This window comes from Ictalurus furcatus, chromosome 8 (assembly GCF_023375685.1).
Source record: "Ictalurus furcatus strain D&B chromosome 8, Billie_1.0, whole genome shotgun sequence".
NCBI classification, from domain to species: domain Eukaryota; kingdom Metazoa; phylum Chordata; class Actinopteri; order Siluriformes; family Ictaluridae; genus Ictalurus; species Ictalurus furcatus.
Genome location: NC_071262.1, coordinates 2759471 through 2770155, shown reverse-complemented (window position 1 = coordinate 2770155; position 10685 = coordinate 2759471). Strand labels below are relative to the sequence as shown.

Below are 10685 nucleotides of genomic sequence, written 5' to 3'. Positions count from 1 at the left end.
CCTACTACTACTCCTAATAATAATAATAATAATAATAATAATAATAATAATAATAATAATAATAATAATGGTAATAATAATAATAATAATAATAATAATAATAATAATAATAATAATAATATATTAGAAGAAGTAGAAGAAGAAGAACGAGTTTATTTAATTTTTTTTCCTAGATAAAAGATTTATTTGGTCCAAGATACTTTTAAGTCATCCATCACGATGCACGCATTACACGCATGCTGTAAAACTGCACGCGCGGGATGAAATCGCCCGTTTAACATTCTTTGCGCAAATCAATGACAAGAGGCCGGAAGACATTCTCTTCGGTGCATAAATCATAAGTTTGTGCAGACCATCCTGTGACCGGCTTCGCGTAAAGAAATTCGGTAGCTGTCACTTGTTCTTTCTGGGAAGTCGTCGTTATTCTGCCCTTCCTCTGCGCCCCTCTGGGTGCCTCCCAGTTTAGGAGCTGCATGTAAAGTGGGTGGGGAAGTGTGCGTGGAAGTGGACGCGACTAAAAACTGCAAAATGATTTAAACTCAAGCGCGCACGGGACAGACGTTTGGAAGCCTGGTGGAAAAGCCTGATTAAAAAATAATAATAATAATAATATAAATAAATAAATAAATAAAACAGCAAGGGAAGTCGATTAAAGCTGCTACATTTCGTCGATCTGGATGGCCATGCAAGGTCTGAGTGAAGCCGGGGAGAGAGTTTCGGTCGCCTGCCCGCGGGCGCAGGGCTTGAGCCGGAGAGCGCACGCTTTCTCTGTGGAGGCTTTAGTGGGGAAAAGCTGCAAAAGGTTGAAAGTAGAAAAAGCGAAGGATGAGAAGAGGGAGGAAAGTGACTGCGGCTTGGATACATCGACTGGGACTGTCGTGGATGAAGGAGAGGACAGCGGTGAGCGTGCTCTCATCTTCACTGTGTCTATTTGCGCACTGACTTTATCACCATGACCACTGATGCTGGCTAACTGCGATATCCCATCCAATCCCTCAGAGTGCCAGCACAAATCTAGACTTAATAAGTAAATGACATATACTAGCCTACATGTACTACAGTGTCAGTTCTGCGCATTATATTTTAATCACAGTGCGCATTTGGTGTGTGTGTGTGTGTGTGTGTGTGTGTGTAAGAGCCCTCAGTAGGCCAACGCACGTTTAAATCACCTATAAAACCTTTCATATTTATCTCTGTAAGTTGATCTCTTCTTTTTTTTCTTTCCTGCCATACTAAACATGCTGTTAATGTACTGATTTTGTTCTGCAGCGAATCAAATCGAGGAAGCTGTTGAGACCACGAGCAAACCCGCTGGGGACAAAACCGATCCGGACACACAGATCCAAGTGGAACTGCAAGGGTCCGATCTGTGGAGCAGATTTCACGAGATCGGAACAGAGATGATCATCACCAAAGCGGGCAGGTGGGCTCGTCATTTGCTTTTTACTGTTGAATAGACTCCACCTTCAGTGAGTCTAAGAGAATAAATAATTGAAATAAAGTAGACGACTTTTAAATCAAGTGGATTATTTCTATAGGCCTATACGGATTATAATTCAGATGAACATATGTTTAGATTGGGATTGGATTTCTCTCTGGACATAATGCACCGCAAAAAGGATTGCAGTGGAAATGATGTGACATCCAGTTCCGACACACAATGCTGCAAATTGTATGGTTACTCTAAAGCTGAAAAATATATGAAAAACATAATAATAATTATATATATATATATATATATAATCCTTCATTAGGCGAATGTTTCCATCTATTCGAGTGAAAGTGAGGAACCTGGACCCGTTCAAACAATACTACATCGCCATGGACATCAAACTCGTGGATTCAAAGAGATACAGGTACGAGGCTGAGACTAAGATACTACTGTTTGAGTCATACAGTTTAATAATAATAATAATAATAATAATAATAATAATAATAATAATAATAATAATAATAGGGCAAATTTTGGAACAGGAGCGCAAATAAGGTTTGGAGTTTGAAGAGGCAACAAGGGGCATCTTAAAAACGCACCCGAAATAAACAAATGTTTAATTCATTTCCAATATATCAGTTGGGAAATTGTGAATTTTCTACACAGCAAAATATAAATGAGGAACAAACAACATGATGGCCGGAATTAAGTTAGATATAACCTAAGCAGCATACAACAGATTATGAATACTCGTACGCGTAAACAGGAGATTTTTAACAAATAAATAAATAAATAAATGTTTAAAAAAAAAAAACACGTTTATTTTACATTTCTATATAAACCAAGGTTTGCAAATGGGGCTCGAGTTTCAGTTTAGAAATCATTTTAATAACAGGGGAAACAATTCAATTCAACAGGAGTCTGTCATTGAATTTGCGTACTTGCTTGTTGTATTGGGTTAAAACACTGTTGGAATGTCTAAAAGAAATGGAGTGTAGCTGTAGGCCTAACTAAAATCTTTAAATATAATCCTAATATGTTGAGAAGTTACTCCCTTTTTTTTTTTTTTTTGAATCCGAAAGGTATGTGTACCACAGTTCCCAGTGGATGGTGGCTGGAAACACGGATCACTCGTGCATCACCCCGCGGCTTTACATACACCCGGACTCGCCATGCTCAGGAGAGACGTGGATGCGTCAAGTGATCAGCTTCGACCGGGTGAAATTAACAAACAACGAGATGGACGACAAGGGCCATGTGAGATGCGCGGACAAATTCCTACATCCCACATAATCTAATGCATGTGTACTACTTTTTTTTTTTTTTTTTTTTTTTTTTTAAGTCTAGTCTATCAAGATAACTAATAGGCTAGGACCAAATGGTGTAGAGGCTAATCTGGCAAACAACATAAACATAGCCTTTTTGTGGAGGTGTACACTGTGAGAGAACAGCAGCTGCGTAATGTTTAGATCTTTTTAGAAACCACTTCCATTATAAAAAAATGATCCTATGCGCCACTCATTCACACTGTATCCTAAGTGTCTTGCTTATGGATGGCAGGAGAACAGCAACTACGCATTGTAATTAAGGCCCTGTTTGTCTACAGTTCAGTTCCAGCATCTGGCAAGATCAGAGGCAGTGATTGACAGTTGGTCAGTTTTCTTCCATAAAATGCCTCACAGTGTGGCCGAGTAGCTTAAACAGAGGCTCCATAAGTGTACACGTTTGTATCTTCATGTGTTTTCTTTGGAGCGTAACACAACAAGCTCTACAACAAGTGGCAAACCTTCACGCTCCAGCTGAACCCTTGCGCGCTTTTACGCATTTTAACCGCTTGGCGTCTCCGCGTCGGATGCTCGCTTTAAACACGGAATGTCTGTTGTAACGACTTATTCTAAATTCCACACGTGTCCATTTTCACATCCAGATCATCCTGCAGTCCATGCACAAGTACAAGCCGCGCGTGCACGTAGTCGTACACGAGCCATGTCTGGACGTGTCGCAAATCGCTGCGCTCCCGACTGAAGGCGTGTGCACCTTCTCCTTCCCCGAGACGCAGTTCACAACCGTGACCGCCTACCAAAACCAACAGGTAAAAGCACCACTTTTAAACCCTCAACTCATTCTCAAAACACAACTGATGTTTCGAATTAAAACGTCCCAGTGGACACAGCTTGCTTCAGTCCGAGTTCTGTTGAAATATCGAGCTCTAGAACCTCAAGGTGACATTTCCATTTGCACGCTGTACGCAGTATTAGGCCTAAGTAAGCTTTTACATTAGTCTTGTCAAAACATATTAGTGTACAACATGGAGAAGAGGAATAAAAGTCCTTGGTTTCCATTCCATCCTTGTTTATACATTTTACGGGCATTATGGTCAGCTGCAGAATTCTCCACTATCGCCTTTTCATTGGAAGCATATCATATTCACATGAACACACATCTCGCCGGTTTTGCCCGAACCTGACTGCATAAATCACACTGTTTAGCTTCTAGGGAGTAGCAGAACCGCGTCGGATTTCAGTATTTACACATGTTGTTCCAGAAACAGGAAGCCACAGAAATGCTGCCAACTCCTGTCACCAGGGTCCAGTTCTACTGCAAAGAAAAAAAAAAAAAAAAAAAAAACCCCAACAACTTTATTTGAAATTTTGGGGCTGTGCCTGGAGGCTTTTGGAGTGCAACCCATTTCACATACTAGTCTATATAAAATAAAAAAGGGTATCCTGCTTATAACTCCTCAGTTATCAAAGTGTGTTGTCTGACCTCACATCTCGCCCTGTGTGGCCACGAGAAAAGGACCGACCCCTCTCCCTTGCACAAGGAATACTGGGCTTGTGGTCTGTTTTTGAGTATTATTAGGTTTATGAACTAAATAACATGCAAGTAATGTTGTATTCAATTTTTCTGTCTTTAAGATAACAAAACTGAAGATTGACAGGAACCCCTTTGCCAAGGGCTTCAGAGACCCAGGAAGAAACAGGTGAAGGAATACATTTACAAATTTAGTTCCTGAAAGTACATTTCATAACTCAGATTAGTATTTGTTTTGGGGTTTTTTTTCTACTACATTCATTCTAAAGGAAGCTTGTCTCCCATAGGGGCGTACTAGATGGCGTTCTGGACTCTTACCCCTGGCGAAATACATTTGGTCTCAGTTTGAAACCATTTACTCTGGAGCTGCAAGGTACAGATCACTAGATTATTCATTGACTTATTATTATTATTATTATTATTATTATTATTATTATTATGTGAATTATGGTGAATGGAGGAAATGTTTATTTTCATGAAAATATACAAATCATTAGAACCAGAAAGATTTAAAAAAAAAAAAAAAAAAAAAAAAAGTATAATATGTTTGTATGTAAAATTACAAATATTATTAAGATGATCTACTAGAAAGTCTTGAATGAAAAGGTGTTTAATAATAATAATAAAAGAAATGCAAAATTGCTTAACTGATAAAGCATGGTGGGGGGGGGGGGCGGTACCAGTGAGTACCATGTACTGTTCATTACAGGTTTATTTATTTTAAATGTTTTTAAAGCACGATAGTTGCGTCTGACCAGTGCCAATCAAACATACCTCATACATGATGTTTTTCTATTTAAAAAAAAAAATCTTTTCTCAAGCTCAGGGGCTGAGAAAATTCCATAATGAAATCACTGAATGTTCCTTTCTGTGATGGTAAATTTGCTAGAATGTCATGTATCATTTTAATACGTTATGCAGGTGAAAACTGCGGGTCGTCCGAGAGCTGTGGTGACGTTTCCTCTCTGAAAAGCCTCTTGCCACACTCCAGTTCCTTGCTCTCCTACCCGTTCAACCTCTCTGGCCCCGACAGTGATCTTCACAACCTCAGTGTCCCCCTCTGCTCTAAAGTGACCTCTTCAAACCCCTCCTTCACAAGCCGACCCTACTGCAGCCTCATACCAGACCGACTCAGAGGTTACTCAGGCTTGCGAACCTTGATAGACTACCCCATGCTGTCTCCTCTCCATGGCAAAAAAATAGGTGGTTGCAAGGGCCAGTGCCTCCATAGCCACTGCTTGATTTCCATCCAGAACCTTCAGTCGAGCCGAACCTCTGGAGCTCACCCGGATACCGCAACATCTTCTCTCATGTCTCCGTATGGCCTGTATAGCTACAGTTTACCTTTCAGACCTCACATCTCCAGCATCACCGGCTCATCAAAACCAGCTGACAGCATAATCCTGGCATCATCTGAAAGCCTTCTGCGCCAAACAGCCTGGCATTCGACTGTCAATCATTGCTTCTGACCTTGGCAGATGCTGGAACTGAACTCTAGGTAAACATGTCCTTAATGCCGATACATAGCTGCTGTTCCTCCTGTTATTCATATGGCTCAACGCAGTATAGCTAGGATGCAGTTTGAATGAGTGGAGCATGAGACTGTTACTATTCTGGAACACTACAGTGCTAAAACTTCATTCTTCCTCGTGGAAGACAGGACTGACAGAACGGTTTCTGTTAAGAGATTAAGAGATTTCTACCTGTGATTTCCAGTGGCAATTTTGTTATTTTAAGTCAGAACCTTCCCGATTCACTGAGAAAATATTGTATTATGGCATATTTTGGTATATTTTTCCAACCACCTGTTACATCATTTTTATGATAATTTTTTTTAAATATACCATAAAGGCTTATATACATATATGTTTTATTATTTTATATGTTGGTGTCATAAAACTTGAACCAACGTTACATAGTAAAGTAAAAAAATTAATAAAACATATCACAGTTTCAGTTGCAAAGCCGGATAAAGAATTTTGACCTTAACCAATGCATATCTGTTTAACAGTAAAAAAAAAAAAAAAGAAGAAAAAGAAGAAACCCCAAACTGAATGACACATATTAATGTTTATGATCAACAGGTGGTTATCAGTGGTGCAACAGATGTATTTTATTATTCATTTGGAGGCTGATTTTTTTCTCCCCAAAAAAACTTCTTTCATCAACATGTTTGTTTATTTTCACTTTATTTGAATTTAGGTTTCCTACATTACCAACAATGCCATTCAAATGCTCGCTGATAGTGGAACCAGTGAGAATGACTCTCTACATACAGAAAGTGAGGCAGCAACGCTTTAGTCCTTTAGCCTGTCCAGAGCGTTCTCCTCCTCATCTGTACACTCTGCTCAAACACAAAGTTTTCCAAATCTTCAACTTTCACGCTAACTCCACTGTAAACACCATTGTGCTTGTCATCTAGTAGATCTCTACCTAGACAATTTGGGTCTCTGTCATAATCCAGCGCAATTGCGTTGTATAGCTGCATTGCATTCTGGAGCTCTGAGACCAGCGTTTACCGTTTCCACAACTTCTACATTGGGTTTCTCGTTAATGAGATAATGAATGTTGCTAGAAAATGGCGAGTGAGAAAAGCAGCTTTTGTTCTTTTGGTTTTAGGAGCTAACAGCAAAATCGGAAATCTCTTATGTTTGATATAGCTGATTTATTTTTTTTTCTTCTTCTTCTACAAAGCAACATTGTAACTGTGCTAGCAATGTGTCCCTGTGATGCCAGAGTGGCAGACAACCACTGACATCTCATGGGAATAATGAAAATACAGCACCAACAAATGAGCTAAAAAGTGCTAAGAACATCAAAAATGTATCAATATAAACATATTTAATGTACTTCAGACTGGACTATTCTTTAAAAGCATTTACATGAATTTGTTTCATGGAGCAAATACTTCTCATGTACAGCGGTTCTTGAAAATTTCTATATAATTAAAGAATTTTTTAGAATATAACTATAGGATTTTCTATATTCCTGCATAAATATGACCTAAAACATCATCCATGTCCTTAAAGAAGACAACAAGAATCTAACTAAGACATGAGACAAAAATATTATGCGTGGTCATTTATTTATTGAGGAAAATGATGCAAGATTACATATCTGTGAGTGGCAAAAGTATGTGAAACTTTGCTTTCAGTATCTGGTGTGACCCTTTTGTGCTGTAATACCTGTAACTAAAAGTTTCCGGTAACTGTTGATCATCTGCACATCGGCTCGGAGGAATTTTAGCCCGTTCCTCCGTACAGAACGGCTTCGACTCTGGGATGTTGGTGTGTTTCCTCACGTGAACTGCTCGCTTCAGGTCCTTCCACAACATTTCTATTGGTTTAAGGTCAGCACCTTGACTTGGCCGTTCCTAAACATTAACTTTACTCTTCTTTAACCGTTCTTTGGTAAAAACGACTCGTGTATTTGTGGTCTTGGGTGCTTTATCTACTTTTAGGACTTGTGTTAAAATCTGACGAAGGTTTAGGTCATATTTATGCAGAAGTATAGAAAATTCTACAGCGTTCACGAACTTTCAAGCACCACTGTATCTAATCCAGTATATGCAGCCTATAATCACAAAACAGTGTTATGTTCATGTTCAAAAAGCAGAATGTTAATCATATGTGTCATTCTCTAGTTTAAGACTGGTTTATACTGCCTACTAAGTGGTTTGGTAACTTAGCAGGAACTCTCCTTGCATTCTGATGTGATAATTTCCCCACAGCTCAGAGCAACTTGGGCATAATTTCCACAGCTAGCCTAGCCGCTTTTCAGGGCTCAGCAAAAAGGGATTATCCAAAGTTGTGGAAATGGTCTGTTTCCCCCAATTTTCTTGTCAGAGTCATTCAGTTCCCCCACACACCATCCAAGAAAGGAAAGATTAATTAGACTTTGTGCAGCTCATCTCATTTGTAAACACTGTGTAAAAAACCAGCGGTTTCCACACAGTTGTTTGAAAGAGATCGCTCTCAGTCCAGACGTCATGTGTAAATAGGTTGCACCTGTTAATCAATTAAATCCTAAACCAGCCAAAAGGAAGAGAATTGGATTTAAATCAAATTACCCCTACCTGTCAATCAAAGCAGCCATGCTTCAATTCCTGGACTGTGTTTCCTCACAAAAACGCTAAATAAATTGATTAGGAGTGCCTGGTTTCCATTAGGACTTCCTGAGGGTGAAGATCATGAGGAACACTGATGCGTTGAAAGAAAGCTTTTATCTGACTGCAATTTGCATTTTCTTGCCTCATTTTGCACATCTGCAAGACTTGTAGGGTTGGCATGTGGACATTCATTTAAAAAAAATAAATAAATAAAATAAAAATTCTTATGAAGATATTCCTCCAGAATTGTTCCATTTAACCATGACAATGTTATAAGCATGTGATCGGAATATGATATAATTCCATGCTGTTTATATAATGTAAAACTGTAGGACTGTCATTTTAACCTCATAACAGGAAGCCACAAATGATCCCAAAAGAAAAGAAAAGAAAAGAAAAGAAAAAAGCAAGTCTGTTTGGGAAAAATTTTTTAAAAATGTATTTGCATTTCCAAACACTACAGTTGACATTACAAAAGAAATCATGAGGCTGCCTCATAGCCTTTATTTTTTACATTATTTTTTTTAAACAAAACCCAGCACATTGGGCCAAATCCTACAAATCCAAAGACAATGGTAGTGACTGACAGCTTATATAAAAATGGAGAATGAATATCTATACCCAGCCTATCAATGGAAATTTCCATAACGGTCCGAGTGTAAACATCTTATACCAAGTACACAATGGCACTCTATGAAACAAAAATGTGTTCAATTTGTCTGTTAATGAAGTGGGTGTTGAAATTCCTTTACAGAGCTCTGGAAACACAGGAGGTAGTCACTGTTTCAGTCTGACTCTGGTACGAGTATATACCCTGCAGCTCTCTCAGCGTCTGGGTCCGTCCTGTGAGTTATACATTGGATGCTATTTGCTCTGCAAACTCAATAAAAGGAGGTTATTTATCAGAGCAGCTTATGGGATATGACTAAACTGTGTTGTAAAGTTTCAAGTGAAACCAGCTGCCGCTGAAATTGAATTACCTCCAGGCAATAATGTGAAAAGCAAAGGCAGTTTAACAGCTTATTAAGTGGTACTCTTCTCTTCAAATAGCAAATCTGCCGCCTGCCACACTGAGGTATATTTAGCTCTTTTGGCTCGAAATGCTGACTTCTTGAATTTACAACCATCGTTTTACAGTTTCACCACTGAATAACCTGAAGATGCACGGTTTCTTCTCTTCTGGAATGGTGAAAAGACCCCAGCGTTGTATCTGATTCTAGTTGAAGTCTAGGAAGCAATCCTGAATAGGATTTACAACTACGAAAATGCAGCGGGACTGATCAATGTATGACTGATTAGACATAAGTAGAAAAAAGGTCTTGGGGTTGTGGTGGGAGGGGAGGGGGGTGGGGTGGCGGTATAAGAGTTCCTATTTCTGTGGTATTGGCCATAGTAAAATCGTAAGATGATGTGAATTACTAGCACTTCCACATAACCGCATACCTGCTGGAGAGGTCATCTAAAGGGGTCGTGGTGTCAGTCAGGCATGTGTGCAGTGTGTGCAGTGTTAGCAGGGGGCTGTTGGGGTCAGGAGCATGTGGAAGGAAAAGCTTTAGCTTGAGGCCTCACAGCCAGGCCCAGGGCAGCCAGGAGCTCGGTTTCTGTTTGTGTGGGCTGCCTTCCCTGCTCACGTTCTGATGTCATCCATCACTTCAGCCCCCTCCTGGTAGTGTTAATGACCCTAATAACATTCACATTTGACTGAGCAGTCCAATCTGAGATATGATCAAATGAATCCTGTCACATTTAGCTATCTGGAACAGTGTGTGTGTGTGTGTGTGTGTGTGTGTGTGTGTGTTCTGTACCTACATAATGACTTGTGTAAAGAATTGCCGGTTATTGTTCTGTACATTCCTCTCATTTATAACTGGTCGTTCACTTCAGCATGGTATGATTCGACATAAATAACTTCCGCGGAAGCTTTCTGCATCATGCTCTCCTACTACATCAATTCCCTCTGTAGTATGGTGGCCCACAGCTGCGTAAAGGGGAACTGAACTGTGGAGAGACCTGTCAGCAAGTTTCAGGGAATTCATGCTGGACCAACAAAACACTTTCCACTTTCTGACCCCTGCTGTCCGTCATCCCTTTCGTTGCAATCCCCTGACAAACAACCCCTTTCGCAAGGTCTGATGTCTTCTCCAGATCTCAAGTTCCTGTGGTTCTCCACGCAACAACCTTTAGTCACATGTCAAGCCTGCACTTGCTGAGTAGTCGGCAAATGAATTCTACATTGTTGGGAATTGCATTTTGAGGTAAGGTCGCATTATATGCATTATAACCTGACAGAAATGTTCAAATAAGTTCACTTTCAATGACTATATTATGGAT

The 10685-nt window shown here is 39.6% G+C and overlaps 1 protein-coding gene across 1 annotated transcript; it reads left to right on the top strand.

Annotated features, from left to right (window-relative positions):
• Positions 1 to 642: 642 nt before the first annotated feature.
• tbx22 (T-box transcription factor 22) lies at positions 643 to 5830 on the top strand. Its single transcript, XM_053630621.1, has 8 exons — positions 643 to 948; positions 1270 to 1423; positions 1755 to 1856; positions 2515 to 2689; positions 3360 to 3524; positions 4351 to 4415; positions 4534 to 4619; positions 5081 to 5830. Exons 1-8 carry the CDS (start codon positions 678 to 680, stop codon positions 5713 to 5715), a joined length of 1653 nt encoding a protein of 550 aa, XP_053486596.1. The 5' UTR covers positions 643 to 677; the 3' UTR covers positions 5716 to 5830.
• The last annotated feature ends 4855 nt before the right edge of the window (positions 5831 to 10685 follow it).

What these genes read in the sequence shown, in the direction of transcription:
- tbx22 (XM_053630621.1), top strand. Translation starts at nt 678, where the DNA reads ATGGCCATGCAAGGTCTGAGTGAAGCCGGGGAGAGAGTTTCGGTCGCC. An exon ending in CCGCCTACCAAAACCAACAG is followed by an intron (nt 3,525 to 4,350) that starts GTAAAAGCACCA and finishes TCTGTCTTTAAG; the next exon opens with ATAACAAAACTGAAGATTGA. An exon ending in AGAGACCCAGGAAGAAACAG is followed by an intron (nt 4,416 to 4,533) that starts GTGAAGGAATAC and finishes TGTCTCCCATAG; the next exon opens with GGGCGTACTAGATGGCGTTC.